General features: G+C 40.6%; 1 protein-coding gene across 1 annotated transcript in view; it reads left to right on the top strand.

Moving 5' to 3' along the window:
- Positions 1-19,795, top strand: part of LOC104362172 (cartilage associated protein) — a 21,725-nt gene extending 1,930 nt beyond the window's left edge. The window contains exons 2-7 of the mRNA XM_009968432.3: positions 1,912-2,061; positions 2,682-2,853; positions 5,334-5,462; positions 6,619-6,764; positions 9,203-9,286; positions 19,082-19,795. Of these exons, the coding sequence (XP_009966734.3) occupies positions 1,912-2,061; positions 2,682-2,853; positions 5,334-5,462; positions 6,619-6,764; positions 9,203-9,286; positions 19,082-19,141 (741 nt within the window). The 3' untranslated portion in view covers positions 19,142-19,795. The remainder of the gene's footprint in view (positions 1-1,911; positions 2,062-2,681; positions 2,854-5,333; positions 5,463-6,618; positions 6,765-9,202; positions 9,287-19,081) is intronic.

The following is a 19,795-nucleotide window of genomic DNA, read 5'->3' as shown; positions in this document are numbered from 1 at the left end:
ATAGGGATACCAAAATTACATCACAACAAATGTTTCCATTTCATGTCTTACTTTAACTACTTATTCCCCCCTCATGATATGTATGAAATTTGCAGTGTATGGAAATGTACTGTTTCTGATACAGCTGGCAGGTATGAATGGGAGAGGGAAATTGGAGAAACCCCTCCCTCTCTCTTTAAACCGTTTTTCAATCACATTTGCAGTAGGTTTGGGCAGTGCCGCTTGGTGTTTTTGCCTTTAGCAGCAGTTGTCTATATTGTTCTTCTTATTAGATTGTGGGGCAGCTCTGAGCTCTTACCACTCACTTGGGGAGTTCTGAATGGGCCTTATGGAGCTACAAACTGCTACAGACTGCTCCATACAAAGGACTTATTCCTGGTTGGTGGTTTTCCGAAGAAAGGAATGTTACTTTCCCCCTCGCCCCCCAACAGCATTTATAATATAGGAAGAAGGCAGAGGGAATTGCTTTATGTAATTTTTTAGAGTGCGCATGTGTTTATTCAGGTGGGTTCCACAGTAAAATCTTGCCACGTCTTAGATCCTGGGAGTAGATGTTTCTGTGTTGCTGCTTGCTCCTCTGGAGGGAGCTTTCTCCTAGCCACTGAATTCACTTAGGAATGTGTTTCTACAAAACTTTTTTTTTTTTTTTTTTTTTTTAGTGGTGAAAACGGAAACCCAGAGTGAATTATGCACTAAGCAAAAATGCCTCTCAGGCTACCAACAAACAGGGTTAAAGCATAAAGCACAAAAGAAACCAACCAGGGATTTGACGAAAGTGCAGCTGAGATTTCCCTGTGCATTTAGCACCGTGTGGGCTGACTGGAAGTGCATAGTTTTGGGACAGAGGAAGGGCAGCTGTCAGAGTTCCTGTGCTGGGACACTTCTAGCAGCACACAGCAGCAAGAGCTCATGTTGGGGTCGAAGTCTTTGATGTAGTTGTCTCTCAGATTTCTTTCTGAAGTAAAAGGGTACCTTTAATGGTTGCAGACAGAAGAGTGCACATGCATATGTGCTTGTGATTCTTGCTCATCTTTTTATACGTGCACTTCCATAAGCTATTTCAGCTGTGAGGTGGAACTCTGTATTGCCTACACATCAGTATGCTGAAGGGGGTTGATACGGATCTTGGCTTACAAGGGAAAAGGTTTTAACGTATCACAAATACTTAAGACTCTTCCTTAATATGTGTATATATACTATATAGTTTATAAAAACATGTATCTATATAAAAAAATATAAATGCATACACACAGGAGCACCTATGTATTTGGCACATGCAGTTGCAAACGAGGAATACATACTTCACAAAGTATCTCTAATGGGGTTTAAAGTTGGTTTAAAAATGGGTACAGAAAATCACACAGTACATTAGGGCACAGTTATTGAGCAAGTCCCTGCTGTTTGCTCTGACTTTGCAACACCATCCAGAAGATATATTATTGTAATATTGTATTCTGTGCTGCTAGGCAAATAAGCAACATAAACACCATGTAAACACAGTAAGTGATGACTCCTGCCCAGTAGCCGTAGGTGAGCATCAGTAATTTCTGTGAGATTAGTCCCACGCAGGAGCAACAGTATAATCATGTGCCTTGTCAGCTTTATGAACAGGGTAGGGGAGAGGGGAAAAATGTCTTCTTTTTGACTTACACTCATCATCTCTGCTATCTGCAACAATAATAGACTTTTAAAATGTAAAAACACTGTTCATAGTGATGCAGCTAGGAATAAAACTGAGAATTATGTCAGTTTTACTGTACCGTTTTATGTACTGACTGTGATTTCAGTAGAAGTAAGTCTGTGAATATAGAGGCTGCAGGAAAGTCCACTGACAAGAACTGGGAAACTTTGAACTTTGTTTTTCCAATTAATCTATTTTCCCCCCTTCCTACTCTCCCCATCCCTGTTTAGGCTAATAATCTTCCAAAAGCTATTGCAGCAGCTCACACATTTCTTCTGAAGCATCCAGATGATGAAATGATGCAAAGGAATATGGCCTACTATAAGAGCATACCTGATGCGGAGGAGCATATTAAAGACTTGGAGACAAAGCCTTATGAGGTATGCTTTTTATTCAGAGTCTGGTCTTCTGGAACTGCTCTGTTGCTCCTCTTACTGCGTGAGATTCAAGGGTCTCATTTGCTTACGTGCTCTCAGTTCTTACTCTCCCTCTTGCTGTCTTCCTCCATCATCTCTGTTCTGCCTTCTTGATGCATTCAGTAATTCTCACCTTTCATACAGATCACTGTTCCATAAATGAGTCGTGGTAGATCGTAGACGGTGGAATACCCAAAAGCTGCTACATGCAGATCACTACTGGAGCTGAGCAAGTGCACAGAGTTACTCAAATGCACAAGTGCTGTAGTGGCACAGCTTGAAACAACTCTGACATTGTTTTTTAACATTTGCTGTTAAGATTCCATTGAAAATCTCTGTCGATACCCGTGCTTTAGACTCACACTGTTATTTCAGTCCAGCAGGTTTTTCTGTTGATCTGAAATGGCTTTATCTACTCTGCTTTCTAGGAAATACCTGGTAATATCCATTAGTCATCCACATTCATTGAATAACAGCTTATATAGTAGTCTAGAAATGCAGAGACATCATTTACTGTATTTGAATTTACACGCAGCTTTCCATAGATCAGCTACTGCTGGTTTTCATTCCTGCCAATTTTTCAGAATCTCTTTGTCAGGGCTGTGAGAGCATACAACGGTGACAATTGGAGAACGTCCATCTCAGACATGGAACTGGCTCTTCCTGATTTCTTCAAAGCCTACGATGACTGTACAGCAGCCTGTGAAGGCTCCCGAGAGATCAAAGATTTTAAAGACTTCTACCTCTCCATTGCAGGTGAGTCGTTAGGAAACAGTAAGAGAAGATGTCCAAAAAGTGCATTTCAGTTTATCCGTGGGATTGGCTACCTAAGTCCTGTTCCTCAGCTTGCAGTGTCAAATGCACATGGTGCCCCTTGCTCAGTATGGGCCAATACAAGTTTATTAGGTTCACTGGAAACTGTTTGAATTCTGGTTTACTTTTTTTCCCTTTTCAGTAACATAAACAAGGGCTGTCACAAAATCAGAACAGAGAGTTCTTACATTAACATTCTTGTGTCAGAATAAAATAGATGTGTAAGTAATAACAACTACTCCATCCAGCTAGCAATAGTTATGCAGACGGCTCTCTTGACCACCCCTTCAATATCAGTTTGGCCACCTTTGAGGCTCAGTGGTTAGCCTGCTTTCAAAATCTGCCATGTGCTTTGTGTCTCACTGGTCATACATATATCCTTTCTCATTAATATGACAAGTTTCTGTTGCCTGTTTTTCATCTTTCCTATAGCAGAGTTTTGCCATCAGATAAAGTTTCTTTTTCTTTAGTGTGTAGCTTAAAAAAAAATCCATTGTTTTTCAAAGAAAAAGAGGTACCATCTTTTTGATTAACGTCAAAATGGCGCATACGCGTTTCCTATGCTCTTTGGTAGCAAATGAAACAATTTCTCCAGTTCTCTGGTCTCAGTGTTGTTGACAATATTTGTGTAGAGAATGCCTCCATGTTTTCGCAACAAACCTAAAGACATAAGAAAATGCAACAGAATTTCTAAGTCACCAGAAGGAAAACCAGCACAACTTTTTGTCCTAAAGCCATCAGATGTGTTGGTGAAGGGAAACTTTTGTGAAATATGTTGACACATGAGTAGCTCCACAGTTTCTCACAGCATGGAACTGGTATCCACCGGTACGGCTGACATGGAATAGCTATTGCAGGCTATCCCTCAAGCCATGCAGGCAGAGCGGGCAGGTGCCTAGGATGGCAGATAAGGAGTAAAGGTCAAATCACGGGTGATAAAGCAAAAAACACAGGTTTTCTTCCCCAGCGGCTCAGAGCCCTGACGTCAGGATAACCCCCAAGCCACTCTAAAGAGTACAGTGTCCATGTGCAGCTGTAATTGGCACTTGCTGTCATCCTTCCTCTTCCTCCTTGGAAGGAAAGGACAATTCCCAGCACTAGTGGTGTCATCACCATCACCACAATGATATCATCATGTCCATGTGCATGCATTTCAAGTATTTTGTTCTTGAGATAGGAAAACTCAAATTTACTTACACTGCCTGGGCTGAACTCTGCTCTTGCTCCAAGGAGATATATCCTGCCTCCGTGGTTTTGACTGCAGAAAGTAGATGCAGCAAAAAATGTTAACCAGAAGTATTTGGTGTTTGCACTAGGTACGTATTTATCCCTGAGCAATGAGTTATGCTTGGAAGGCAGCTGTCCTCATTGCATGGGATCACTTCACTGAGGAACTTGAGTCTCTGGCTTTCAGTGCTGGCTGGAATTGAACACTACTGTGTCTGGAGACTCCACTGCTCTTGTAAAAGATGAGTCTGGTAATTTCATTTGGCCAATTATTTTTAGTTAGCTTCAGCATTCTTCATGTTAGGAGTTGTCAGAGATGAAAACAGGGGAAGTGGCTTTTGCTCTTCTTTTGCCTTGCTCAGAGCCTTGCTGCATAAGCTTGGATGACTTGCTTTCACCTGCCAAATGTGGCTAACAGGGAAACTAAGGCTTTAAAAGATTTCTGTTCGGTGTTGGTGCCTAATGTTATATATCCTGAAAACATTTGAAATTCTTTGATGGAAGGTTTTCCTGGAATACATTTCCTTGAAGGTAAGACCACCTTCAGTCCTATCCCATTGTAGCAAGCTTTTGTAGACCAGGTAAGCTTGTGAACTTAAACGTTTCTGGCTGAAGGGTGTTCTGTATTGAGCAGCATATTCATGTCTTTCTTCTCTTTTAGAACATCCAAACTGCAAGCACAAAATACGGCCATCTCTGGAGTTTTATTTTGCAATCACCTGCTGTATTTCTCTGTGACATAGTTGTACTCAGCAGCATGTGGACTTATTCTTGCAATAATTTAATGAAATTGCAAAGGCTCTCAATATTAAAAAAAAAAAAACAAAAAACAAAAAAACCCCACTGTTCAGTTCACATGAAATAATGCAATACTCTGCAACACTCTGTATAAGACCTACCACTACAAACTGCCTGTAGGTGTCAGTGAAAGCTAAGTGCTTAGTTCTCTGGTATTGCAGCTTGGATACCTTTCAAGTGCAGACTGCACTGATTTTTACAGAAGGGCTGAGTTCCAGTACTTGATACTTACTTTGGATGGAGTTGTAGATGCTCAGTACTTCCCAGCAGCAAGATCCAGATGCACAGGACCCCAGGGAGCATTATAAGGCCAGATTTTAATGGGTAGCTAATGGGAGGGGTTACAACAATTCACTGTGCACTATCCATATCCTGCATTTTTGTTTTCTTCCTTGTAGATCATTATATTGAAGTCCTTGCATGCAAAGTGCAGTGCGAGAGTAACCTGACACCCATTATAGGAGGCTTTGTTGTTGAGAAATTTGTGGCCACCATGTACCATTACTTGCAGTTTGCTTATTATAAATGTAAGTAGTGATTTAATGTGCTTAAGTGACATTGGGATGATGAGAGACAGTTTCCATTCATAATCTTTTCTCTGTAGTTAAAATGCTTTAGAATGCAAATAGTTGCCTCCAGAATCTGCACTTTAACCTGTTCTGGTATAGAAAGTCTGAGCTGCCTGGCATCCTTTTCTCCCTAGATAACCATAGTTAATGGACATGGGAGGTAAACTTTATGTATAGAGTCTGCGCTTATAAAATTGTCCATGACAAAATAAATTGCTGTACATAAGTCCCATAAGGGCTGGATTTTGTCCAGGGCAGGCACCTCTGTTCTAAGTTATGTGTGATTGTGACTGGTCTCCTTGGGTGGTGGAAGAATGAGGCAGTTACAGAGTAAGTGTGATCTGATCCATCACTGCCCTTCATTCTTTATAGGATACCTACTCTGAGCACAAGTTGCTTAGACTTCTCAAAGTTTCATAGAAATCATAAATGTTCATAGAAGTGATAAATGTTCATCATAGTATTTTCAATATTTAAATGATACACCAATTCTTCTGCCTTTTGAAGTAACTCATAACATGTTAAAGTGTCAGCCAATTCCTATACACTGGAAAATGTGCAATAGCACAGACCCTTTTTGTACACCTGTGTACAAAAAACCCATGGTTTGTGCCAAAAAGCCATGGTGGTCAAGCTGCTAGGCCCACATGGTTGTTAAGCAGATGTATGTATAGCTCTAACAAAAAATTTTTTCTTAAATTTCTAACTCGTCCAGTTAGAAAGAAGAAGGATTATGACTTCAGGGCAACAGATTTAACCTAACACCGCTATTGAACAAATACTCAATCTTCAATTTACTATTCAGAATTTCTCCCATAGACAAACCTACAGAGTATTTCATACCTTTAGATTTTTCCCGTAACATTTGGTTATGATTTTCATAGAAAATCATCAGAGGTAAGTCTCCACTTTTGAACCATGGCCTTATGGGTTTCGGAACACAAAAATAGCATAGCCTTTCTGGGAAGCAATTTTTTTGTTTTCTATGCAGCTGTTGGTGTGGTAGAAAATGAGTTCTGTTTCCATCTTGAGTTTCTCAGAGGCTAGATGATAATAGGAATTTGTTCATTTACCTCATCTGGAGATTATTTTTTTTTGTGTGTTTATTAATTAGTGAATGACATGAAGAATGCAGCTTCCTGTGCTGCTAGTTACCTTCTGTTTGACCAGAAAGATGAAGTAATGAAACAGAACATGGTCTATTATCAGTACCACAAAGACAAATGGGGACTTAAAGAAGAGGATTTTCAGCCCAGATCGGTAGGTGAATTACTTAAAATGCCTTCTAGATACATTCAGATATTTCCCTGAAACTCGGTGGGTCAGAGGTTGGGAAAATGTGGGTTATCTATTGGTTCTGGAGTTAAACACATACTGTTTTATTGAAACCATGTAGAAGGTTGTGCACAGAGATGTATTGTGTAGTGTAGACAGTGAATGTCATTATAGTTCTTTGTGTTGAAATATACAATAGGATACATTATGATATGGTGACAAGTAAATTCATGTTGGTACTTGTCTACCACTTATGCATATTTATATCTTTATCTACCTCAATAAATAAAGCAGCTGGCCCCTGAAATCTTTTGATGAAAAGATCACTCCATTGGCATTCAGGCTTTTGTCAATAACTTATTATTTGCCAACACGTAGTTGCCCACCTGCTTGTTATTTCAGGTTCTGTGGGCATTGGAATGTGCCTGGATATGATAACCCCAGCTGAAGTCACTTTCCACTTACTCCATGTAGTTGGGTGGATGGGGTCAGGAAAGGCTCAGGACCATATTGCATCTAAGTATCTCAGAATACTTGCTGCAGAGAACCCACAGTGAACATCAGTCCATCCAGCAATGGTTATGATCTGGCTTAGAAAAATTACTCTAAAAATGGGGTTTTATGCTGTTCTTAAATTTCCATGCCCAAGGAAATTTTACATATAAAAGCATTTTTGCTGTGTTTCTGGACGACTGCAGCCTGGACTCTGACAGTCAAATTGGATTTTCTGTCATTTCTTGTTACCAGGATCTGTGTCATGCAACTGAATTAACTGCTTTGTGACACTTGAGTGACTCCTCAGGCATCAGTGGTACGTGCTGTACAAGTAGTTAGTCATTAGCAATATATGTTCCACAAATTAAATTCAGTACCTTCTCTTTCTCTTAGGGCATAACTTCCCTTGTGGAAGACTCAATTATGTAAGCCGAGCCGAAGCAACAGCGAGCATCCCGCAGGCTAACATTCCCGTTGCCCTTTCTGTGTTGCTTCTTTAGACACCTCAGTCACCACGACCTGTACTGCCCCAAACACCCTTGGTCCCTAACGCTGCGCTGAACTCGGTACATCTGGCAGTGTTTTAGGTGGCCGACTTTATCTGTAGCAGCACTGCAGAGCAGTTCCTGTATGCACCTTAGAGGTTGCACTGAGTTGATAATTACACTTTTCCTTCCTCTCAGGCCAGCCAGCTCAAGGCAAAACACCCGTGCATTTGAGCTAAGTGTTTTATATTTGTGGACAGCTGTTGAGTTACCTGCCACACGCCTTATCCGCACACTGGAAGTGTGGGCCTGCCCTGCAGGGCCAGCTGAGACAAAAGACAGCGAAAATGCGTTTGGTTCTTTCAGGCAGTGAGCCCGAGCTCACGGGGGAAAGGGGCCACTCCTTTGCCACTGCTTTTGGGAACAGAACTGTGCTTTTTAGTCATACTGGAGACGATGTTTGGTGGTGGTGGGAGTGAGGGGTAGCAACAGTATAAAACTGCAAACTGCAGGCAGATTTGGCATACATGTGCAGAGAGGACAGAACAAGGGCCCTACACATGAACTCTGAATGTTTCATTGCTAACTTCTCAGGAGCTGGGGACTACAGATAATTTGATTTTAAAATATAAAATATTAAATACATACAGCTGTATTTTCTTGTGCTTTGAACCATGTAACTGAACAGAAGTTGCTTGCTGTCCTAATCCCTTGCTATGAAAACCGTCATGCCTCTTGTTTATCTTCACAAAGTAGTAACGGGGTGACAGCAGCGTTTGGCCCTGGCACTGAGCTTTAGACGTTTCTTGTGAAAGAGGAAGTCTCCTGTTTTCCTCCCCCAAAAGAGTTAAACAGAATAATCAAAGTAGATTGCTGTTGGTATTCACAAATAGGAGAGTAGGTGACTGAACTAAACTGTGCTCTCCCGGCAAGCAGCCAGGGAAGCGAGGAGGGAGAGGTGGGTGACCGTGCAGAATTTCCCTAGCCCAGACTCAGGCTGGGGTGGTGAGTCACTATGAGGCAAAACAGCTCAGTGTCTCTGTTTCCCAGAACTGTCTGCCGCCACACACCAGCGCACGGGGAAACAGAGGCTTTCTCACGTCCAGAGCCCGCTGGAATGCAGGCACAGGCTGCTGCTCAGCTCTGGCAGTCTCGGTCCTGATTCTCACACTCGCCAATGCTTTGAAACATGAGAAAGAGGAGAGTGCTTTGTTCTCCTCACACCGACGGAGCCTGTGCTTAGAAAGATCCACAGAAGGCATTGGATACGCTGCTTGCTGTTCTGCCGTTTCCTTTCTCCAACATTATAACTCCCGCTGGGATCTACCTTCGACTAAGTCTGGGTCTGACTTCACTGGAATCGTTTCAGATGACATGTGATGACAATCCCCTGTCTTGCCACCCTAAAGTAACACAGAAATTTTTTTTCTTTTTTTTTGATAGGAGGCAGTTCGATACCACAACATAACCATGCTCCAGTTGGAAATGTATGAATTCGCAAAGGAACATCTGATGGATGATGATGAGGTGAGTTTTGTAGAAAGGAAATCGTGGTCAAAAAAACAGCAGTCGCATTGAAGTGAAGATGATACGTAGATGGAAATACAGGATTAGGCTAGTGTGGAAAAATCTTCTTGTAACCGTGACCAATTTATTATAATTTTTTCATTTATAAATGGAATATAAAAAACAAACCCAAAGAACATCATGTACCATTGAAAAAAATAGGGACAGTATTAACACAAATGTAAATATAATGCACTGAGCCAAGAAAAAAAGAAAATCTACATTGCAAGCTATAACACCAGGGGGCAGAGAAGTAGTATATATATTTAAACCCAATGTTTTTCTGTTGTTTTTTTTTTTTTTTTTTTTTTTTTCTGAAATGTTGTTTAAATTAAAGATCCTTATAATTTTGTCCAGAAGTAACCACCTAAATTATAATTTTTGTGAAAAGGAAGTCTGGTTATCTGTTATTTTTTTCTTCACAGTAACATTTTGATCACCCAGTCTTGCTTCTTAAATGGTTAGAATTCATAGCCAAATAACATATAATGACTACTATTAGACTGGAAATATGTGAAGTGGATTTTTTGTGCAAGAAAAGTAGTTAAATTGTTGAAAGGGCATTTTTTTGTCTCCCACAGCTGAAATTAAAGTATAAATCATGGAGGCTTTGGATTGCCTTATGTTTTGCTTTGTTTTCAGAACCTTTCATTTAAAGGTTTAAAAAATGTTCAAATGATAGAATAGTTTGTGGCTGGCATTGGCAAAGAGCTATGTTCAGTTATGGCATGGGGCAGGGTACTTGTAATGAGCACTGCTGAGATCTTTTTTAGTTAGAAAAGAGAAAGATGGATTTTGTTAAGAAATGAAATCATCTTTGCAATTTTTATGTTATTCAGCACATAGGGAGAGATAATATTTTACAGTGGAGAAGTAATAACATGTCTGTGCTGCCTTCAGTGTGCTAGTGACCTGAAAACAGCTCTCAATGTAAAATTCCATTGCAAGGTCACCAGACTTTAGGAAGACTTTCCACTGTGATAAAACTTTGTGAAAGACAGTTTAATAAGCTTGTTATAAGGTTAAGCATAGATGAGGACTAGCCTGTATGGATTTTCATCAGGGTGTGAAATACTTGAGCACTTTTTTATATACCCTTGTTGGTTTGTGCTTTGCCCATAATGTTTTCTTATATTAGGCATAAATTTAATTTGTAATTTTTTCCTTTTTTCATACCTGCTGCTTCAAAACACAGGGATGAGCAATTAAGGAAGGGGAGAAGCAGTCTGTTGTGAGGGCTTTCCCCATATGTTGATGCAAAAAGGGATTATAGAAGCAATCTCAGTCTCAAGCACTGTGTATAGAATAAACAAGTGTTCATTTGCTGGCATTCATTCCTGTAGCCCATTTCACCATTGCAATGATAAATGACTTTGCAATCTGCAGGCAGGGAGTACAGTGGAAACATCAAACTTTTGGGGAAATGACAAGGAAGTGGCATTACACTGAATTACATATTTTGGTTAAACAACCAAAATTATTGGAGCTGGCTGTGCCACAGATATCCCTACCCCACACTCTCAGCATATGAGGAAAATTACCATTCTCCTCTCCTGGGGAGAAGCTGAAGGGCTTCTGTGCCCTCCCTCACTAGGGCTGAAGAACCTGGGAGGGATGGAGGCTGTCCATGCCTCTGGCTTGGCTCTGGCTTTTGGTAGTGAACTCATAAATCCCTGGCTACCAGAACTTGACTTTGGCTGTGGGAGCCTTCCAGGGAGTCCAGACAGAGCAGGAATAGCACAAAGGTAAAATTGCCACCTTGCAGTTTCTGCTAGATGGGCAGGACCTGGGAGGGTAAGTGGAATTTTTTTTTTTAATATTTCTTCTGGCACGGATGGAAAAAATTATTCCATAGGAATGCTGAAAACTGATGAAAACCCCAGATAAGGTGTTACAGTGAAAGCTTTATTAAAAATTTTTAAGGACAGAGGCAATCTCTCTTTTTAGTGCAGTCCATTTATTTAAACCATGTGCTTCTTGGGCCATAGGCCATACCTTTTGTGAGTTTCTGTGGTCCATGCTTGCTGTCTGTGAAGTTGCTTGTGGGCCAACAAGCTCATAAAATAATCTGCAGAAAAAAATCAGTTCTTTCCTTGAGTGAAGCAAAAGGATTGATGTGGCAAAATGATCTCTTTCTATGTGAATGTCATTATTCCCAAGTGGAGAATCTCACATTATTCAGATTTCTCAGTGCTCCCGTGTCCCAGATCATCCATGTGTCTTTTTAAATCCCATTAGCAAAGCGAGTGAGAACATGTGGCTTCTTCCAATAATACATTTCAGTAATTGCAGAGGCTGGAACGTGCAATAATGATTTTTGCATATGTCACTACAAGAAATACTGTCCTGTTCATGTTACATTATTAATGTTTTTCCACAAGGAAATGAAAAACTCTAGTTCAAACATTTAACACGGGAGAGGTGACAGAGAATATTAGTGCCAACTAGCTACAAATTACTTTTTCTTAAAAGTAATTATTAAATATCCTTACAGTCTTCCACAGTGAAGTTAAAAGAACATTACACAGTGTTGTCATGTTAGTTGGCCATGGTTAGTCAAGCTTTTTGATTTCTGTTCAGATGTGTAATGTATAAGGGCTATCATAGATACAACTCCTAGCATTGCACAGATTTAAATAGCAAACTGAAATGATGTTAAGAGCCAGATACTCAGCTAGAGTAGATATTACTTCAGCACTACACTAATTGTATGAGACATGTTTCTGGCCCATAAGATCAGCGTTCTTGAGGAAATTTTTTTCAGGGATAGCTACTTAGCTGTTCTAAATTACATAAGAACCACAAGAATTTGGCTGGGATGATCCTACAGTGTGATTTTTCTTTCAGTATTTAATCAGTAGGTGAAAAACTGTTGGCAGCTTTCACCCACTTTTCTTGGCATCTTGTTCTTTTTATCTGTATATAATGTGTGTGTCCATTTGTACAGTAGCAGGAATTCAAATGCTCCATTCCTAAGTGTGATGTAAAGGAGAGTAATTGTTGAACTATGTGATTGATGAAAAGAGAACATGGAATAGCGTCAAAGCACGAGGGCCCAGTGGACTACCGATCGCAAATAATAATCTGAATTCAGCCTGTTTTTCTGTTCACAAATCGCTAACAACATTTTTTCAGCTTTATTAATTCACTTTTGCATATGTTCAAATGATTTGTACACATGCACTCGTAACGCTAAGTTGTAGCTGAAGACCTGTAAGCCCTGCCCCGGCAGTGACCTCAGACCGACACGGCTATGATAGCACTGCTACACTGAGAATTGCTGGTGGCAGCTGTTTCAGAGTGAGCTGGCTGCTCATTGGCATTGCTATGGTCTCTGTTCAACATACGCTTCTTTAAAGAAAAAAAAAGGAGATTTTTACGGCGTCATTTCCTAGTGGAGGTACTGCCCATGCGGCTGGCTCTCCAGAAGCTTCCTGCTTTCCCCTCTTGCTTCTTTACCAGTGGATGTGTATCTTGGTCAAAGGTTTTCCTCCTTCCATTCAAACCACCTACCATGGGAAGCCGCAAGCATGGTTGGGCTTAAATAGTAGGATGTCCCCAAGTTGCAGGTATGGACATTAGGAGGAATTTTTGCTTGCCCAGATTTTCTTAAGCTTCTGCATGCAGCATAAATCAGGCAAGAGAGCATAAGGAGAGCTCAGAAACAAAGCCACTAGAAGGCTTCTGTTTTCAGTGTGATGGGAGAAATGTTGAAGTTGCTCTGAAACTGGGTTGAGTCATGTTTTATAGGCACTATAAAAAAGTTAAGAGGAAAGCACATTTATTGTATTACTGTAAAATATTATTGTAATAACTGCAGTGTACTGTAATCTCCCATGGAATATGGGAAGAGAACAGTTACATGTTCAGAATATATAATTAAAAAATGAAATGGAAAAATATTTGAGAAAGTAGTTAACATACATGTAAAAAACAACTAAGCTCTTTTAATATTGAAAAAAAACCCAAACACCTAAAAGCATGTGACAGTGGGTCACACTGTGGACTAAGTATCTGAAAAATAAACAACCCAAGGGCCAAACAATTTTTCTGCACAAAGAATTGAGGGATTTTTTTTCCCCCTTCTAGAATGCGAGGAATGTCCAGCCGGGTCTGTAATGCTCATGGAGGATCTGGGAGGGCTTTGAGGTGGTTACAGTGAACTCTCGTGTTTCAACTGAAGGCTAGACCAAAGAACTTTTTCTTGGTTGAAGGCTGAATAAACCTTTCAGGCTGAGCCACTCATTGACACATGCCTTACTGTTATCCTGAAATAATGTGTCTCCCCCCCAAAATATTGCTGGCAAGTGGGCCATGTGGTGTGCATTTGCAGGCTCTACCAGGCCCACGGAGCACGTACCCTCCACAGTCGTCCATGTCAAACCTTTGACTTCACTCTTGCAAGACAGTTATTTGTCCTTGAACAAAATCCACTGTTTTTCGTAACCAAACTCTTTGTCACTATTTCCATTAGTTAACCAAATTAGTGACTGGGTCGCTTACAGGACAATGACTCATCAGTTACAGGGCAGCCCTGACCTTGCCTCACAGAGGCCACCCCTGCAACCCTTCGCACTACCACAACCTTGTCACCTACACCCAATACGTAAGGGAATCAAATCTGTTATTCTCCCTGTTGAACAAGTTTCCAGTCATTAAGCTTTTTGAACTTCAGCAAAATCTGAATTTTTGCTGTGAAGGACTACTGGAGGACATTTTGTGGGATAAATATTTTCCTTCTAGATCATAGATTATAAGGAAACAAAGATCCAGCCAATTCTTGCTCTGTGTATTGTCTCTTAAGGCTCAGTTTGTTGGATGAGTTAGGATAAATGCTGTTTCTTAGTCATTCACTGATAATCACACATGAAAGCATTCTCATAATAATATTTTTCTGTAGATCTTAATTAATTCTAGAACACTATTATTTTAATATTCTCTGTTACTTTCCTGAAGAACAGGCTATCCCACTGCAGTGCATATAGAATCCCCACAGAAAAGGCCACCAGCAGATCTGCATGGGAAGTATAGGTTATTGCAAGACAGCTATTTTTTCCCAGAACTTTTCCAGTCCACATTGAGAAAGGACAGAACAGGTTGTAGGTGGAGTCAAGGACCCACAAATAGTGAATATTTGCTACACAGAAGGCAATGCTTAGTCTTTGCAACCAACGGCAAAGCATCTGGGTCTGTCAGTGGGCAGTACAACTGCGACTGCTTGTTGCTGTTTTTAAACGCTGCTGTTGAAAGAAAAGTTGGTGCTGGACCATCAGTCTCAAGTGGGCCATAACTGAGCCATGTATTGGTAGCTTTTCCTCTTTGCTGTTTCTTTTAGTAGCTGGCTAGGAGTCTCCAAAGCACCGATGTTTCTTCTAAAAGGTTGTGTTTTGTGTGTGTAAAAGCAGCATTTAATATTGCATAAGGAAGGGCCAGCAACAAACCCTGGCCCAATGCATACCTTGGTCTTGGACACTCAGCTTGTGGTAATAAGTGAGGAGTTCTGCATTTTTCTCCTTTTTAGGACTTATTTTTTCAAATGCTCTAGCTTTGCTTATAATAGTGCACCAATCTCACTAGCCTGGGTTAGCTTGTTCAGAATTGACCAAGAACTCTGTTTTAAAGTTATTTTTTATTATAATCCACCTACTCACATACCCTCTGTAAAACCTTCTTGCATTACTGTGGTACAAAACTTGTTCTTTCTGTTTGTGCCTCTGTTCACTTGTTAATCTAAACCAAGGGTGCTCAATTTGCATATCTGACAGATAATTAGAGGCTCCAGTTGATCAGATCGGCTTCTCCTCTTCTTCCTGCCACTCACACCAGTCTGGGAGCGTTCCCCTGCTTGCTGTTCGCTGTCATGCCTCCCGTATTTCAGGCTATACCCGTCCCATTTCTTCCCATACTGTCACTCCCCCTTCCCGCTGACTCTCCCCGGATTGGGAGAGGGAGGAGGTTGGGAGCAGAGGGAGGGAGGTCGTGGGGTGCGGGCAGAGCTGTTGTACCTGCAGCGCGTACCAGGGGGCAATGACTGGACCGAGGGCCAGCTTCCTAACGAGGACAGGCTTCGCTGCAGCTCACCAAGCTGTCCACACGTGTGTACTTTCCAGCTGTTGGCTGCCTAACTGTCAGGCGTGTGCTGGTCTGGCTGCAAACCCTTCTCTTCCCCGAGCTCAGTCAGACTTCACGTGCTGATCTGCTAGCTGCCAGCCAGCCAGCTACATCACGCTTTAGGCCGTATGTTGCTCAATTTGGATTTACATCAGCACTGCGCCTGAGCAGCATATTTATGTAACCTGTACTAGAGCTGGGTGGCTGCTGTCCCCTCTGGTAGCTGGCAGCAGTGAAAATTACGGGCTTGCAGCTGACTTTGCAGGTAACCTTCCTTCCTAACATAGGTAGGAGGCAGAGGGCGTACCAGGTAACAGGGAGAACTCTGTCACACTAAACGCTTAAATCCTATCGGAGAATCATTTCAGGCTTCAGATCTGTGGGCCAGCATGAAGCCATTAGATACTGGTGGGCAGGAGGCTTTTTCCCTGGAACAAACACCTGTGAAATATTTGCTGACTTGAGTCATGCAAAATGCCTGGTGCGGTGTCAAGTGAGTGCTAACGGGGCAAGGACAGTGATCAATCTGGTCGTAGCTGCTAGTGTGACCGTGTCATCAGCTCTTCTGACGTAGTGTTATCACCCTTTCATTAGGCTGCCAAGCACACCATGGGCAGCTTGCAAGTGGTTTACATTCTGACCCTGAACGTGCAGGCAAGAGTAGTTTAACTACGGGTTTTGTCTTTAACTGTAGTCTGGAGGTTTTGCCATTTCAAAAATAACCAACGTCCAGGCAATTAGTCAGTTGCACTATAGCTTATTTTCTGTATGTATATCGTTTTGGCAACTGCTATATTTTTGCTGTATTTTAACCTTACTCCCCAGTACTTCTCATCAGACCTCAACAGCTTCCATCTTACTTTCCTTTAGAGATCAGTTTCAGGCACTGGAGATTTCAGTCAAATTTGTTTTAAATACTGTTGCTTTTAAATATCCTTTTCCATTTAACACTCGGGCTTCTTACGTGTTTCTGTATTTGAAAACATACCAGAAGGAAAAAACCCCGAATTCTGTCTGGATTTTCTGTGTCTTCTGAAATATCCTATCTTACTGATAAGCATGACAATAATATGAATTGAATAAAGGTCCCATGTGGCTGAGTTGCTAAAGCTACAATATTGAAATCTCCAAGTCTTCCTTGTATTTAATTCTGGGTCATCCAGTTTATGCCTTTCAGCCTACCTCTCAGACTCTACCCTTTTGAGGATTGTCTTTGCAGGTAAACTGAGGAGAGAAATTATTTTCTAATATTTGTTATATTCTTTCATTAAACCATGATCCCGAGGTGTAAAAGAATGAATTAGACCTGGGACCCCTGCAGTGGACACCTGTATTCCCAGTCTCGTAACTGTTCAGAGTTAATAGGACCTGCCTGTTAATCCCTAGGTCTTTGAGAGGCACCCAAAATGCTTGTGTCCACAGTTTTAGGAGCTGTGCCATAAAACCTGACCTGAAGTCCCCTGTGCCTCAGTTTCTGTATCTTCCAAGTACTTGCATAGTGACTCTTGGACCTAGTGGCTATTTTCTTCATGTGGATTTGTGAAGTGGTATTGAGTTCCTCCCACGATCGGGCTCCTTAGGCAATCAAAATACTTCTGACAAAGGAAAACGTGCAGAAATGTCGAATTCCTGTTTTCCAGTTGCCAGATTTCCTGCAACCAGGAAGACAAGTAGGGAATATGAAAGTGCTGGCATTTTCTCTTGTGTTTTTATTGAACTGGATACTTAGATGTTTTGAACACATTCAAAGCTAAATAAATTGCCATCCTTCAGGACTTGCTAAAACCACTTCATAGTTGCAAAAACTCAAGAGTCTTTTGAGATGGAACTGTGAAGCAGGGAACAAGAGCAGCAGTTATTTCAGCCAGCTTTCCTCCTGCTTTTATTTTTGTTTGCTTCGTTCTCATTATTTCTCTCCTTGCTAATCGTACTTCTGAAAAATGTGATGTTAATATTTTTAATCACCATATCCATAATACAATAGTTGTATTCAAAATAGACAGAAGTTCTCTATTTCCTCTTACTATTTTCAGTGACAGAGAGTTTAATGTCCTTTCCTCACCAGAATGGAAAACTGTAAAATTTTGAGTCTCAAACTGCATCTGGAAGGTGCTATCTTCCTAAGGAATATCTTTTTAGACAAAAATGTGCTTAAAATTTAGTTAGGATTGTAAAATACTGTTTGCAGTCTTCCTTGAGCAGACTCTGAAGCCTATATACAGTTCAAAAAGACTTGGAAAGGGGGGTGAACAGAAGAGGGAGAATGACCATCTAGGGATGACTTACTTTCAACGTAATTGTTATAAATTCTCATTATTTTAAACATGAGAGTGAGTAAGAAGTGATTAGGTTTTCCAGCAGAATATTTTTTCCATCAGAAAGTGACAATTTGTTTTGGAAAAGAACTAAATGACATCTTAAGACCTTTTTAGAACATGGGTTTATGTCAAGAAAGGAAGCACCGGAAGGTTTAAAAAAACCCACAGTTAAATTAAAACAGTTTAACAGAACATTGTAGTTATTGGAATAAAAGGTTGGAAATGTAACTTTGAGCATCCACATCTCTAACAGTTTAGTATTTGAGTTGTATCAAAAAGCGAAAATATGCAGAGGCATTCCTACGGGGTCCCCTATCTCAGGCAGTGTTGTTTGTGAGCTGTGCATGGAGATTGGAAAATACTGATATTTCTGAGGGTGCCAGGAAATGGGTTGATACAGTCAGTTTTGAGTAGTCTGAGATGCTGCTGCACGTTTGCTGTTAGCTGCTTGCTTTTCACTACTGAAGGTGTCACCCTGGGTTGCAAGTGATTACAGCAGGTTTTAGCTCGGTTACTGTAGCTTGGTTGACAAGGCAGTAAATTCCACTTGGTGGGGCTGCATCATCCCAAAGCACCCAGGCTTGGCTGCAGGAAGACATTTGACTGGTATATGACATATAACTATGTCAGGAGTATCTTAAGTAGAGAAAGTTAGATTGTTATATTGTGTTGGTACCCTGTATTAGCAGAGTGAAGCTTGTAAATATATTTTCTGGTCTGAATCTAAACTCAATGTCTTTGTTTCCAGTATGGAAAACATTCTAGCATCTCTGGTTCTTTATATTTTTACTTCATTGAAGCATGCCATGTGAAGGTCTGTGGTTGAAAATGGAGAAGGTGTGTGCTGAAGGGTGCAATGGAGGACAGAAACGGTTAGGACAGACAGATGCAAAGTCAAAGTTATGGTTCCACAAAACACTTCTGTGTTCAATTTTGAAGCTTTCTAAAATTGTTTAATGTTTTATGTTTTTTAAACAGTTTCCTAATTTAACAGGTGCTTTAAACATTTATGCCTCTACTGTCTAAGTTTGAGAAGTTCACTCTCTATTTAAATACCTGAAAAAGTACAAGAGGGTTTAGTGTGAAGTGTAACATTTCCTTCTTTTAAGGTCTGTATGTCACTGCAAGTACTTGCGCTTTGTGGGCACAAGTATGGGCCATTTACTTGCATTTTATAGGCTTGTGCTAGCTTCTGTATAAAAAGTGTTAAAAAACATTTAGACACCTATCATTATTACAGTTTATGTTTTGATTAAAAGAGTTACAATTTTCCACTGATTTTGCAGTACAGGGTTAACTTGTTTCTGTTAAATTGAATCCCTTCTAGGGTGAAGTTGTGGAATTCCTTGATGAACTGTTGGAAGTGGAGGAAAAGAAGGAATCCTGAGAGTGAAATCACCACAAAGTATTTTACAGAAGTGAAGATTCACCACTGCCCCTTACTATTGTTTTTGGTCACCTGTAGTTCCAGTTAGATGCACGTCAAAGCTCCGCCTTATGTCAGAAGATCCACTCCTGAAAGATCACTTCCATGCTGCACTGACTCTTCCGTGAGCATGGCTTTTCAGTGTGCCTTTACAGAATTGGTGCATATGGGTTTTCCTCTTGAGCTTCCTTTCCTGTACAAAACACATCAGACTATTCGTATTTTGGGGGTTAACACTAAGGTTCCTCATTTCAGTGCTGTTCTACTAAGTTATAACAGTACAGCTAAATTCTGAAGAACTTCTGTCAGATTATGAACCACAGAAGACACAACAGTTCCTCTAGACTTTCGGAGCTATGTATTGTATTATTTATGTATGTCTTTTTCTGTGATGATGAATAAAGTGATACTGAATTCTAGTGCACCTGAAAGATGTTAAGATACATTTGAATAGCTGAAATAAGGTGATTAACAAAGCACAACTGGTGATCTTGTAAAAATTGCTTAAAGAATTTTGTAAGCAGTGTTGATCTTTCTTAAAAATTAAATTAAATTCCATGATGTGAAACTGAGGTCACTTAGAACTGAATAATAAACAATTCCTTCTTCCTACCA

Source organism: Tyto alba, unplaced genomic scaffold (assembly GCF_018691265.1).
Source record: "Tyto alba isolate M040663 unplaced genomic scaffold, T.alba_DEE_v4.0 Super-Scaffold_46, whole genome shotgun sequence".
NCBI classification, from domain to species: Eukaryota; Metazoa; Chordata; class Aves; order Strigiformes; family Tytonidae; genus Tyto; species Tyto alba.
This window is presented reverse-complemented; position numbering and strand designations above follow the sequence as displayed.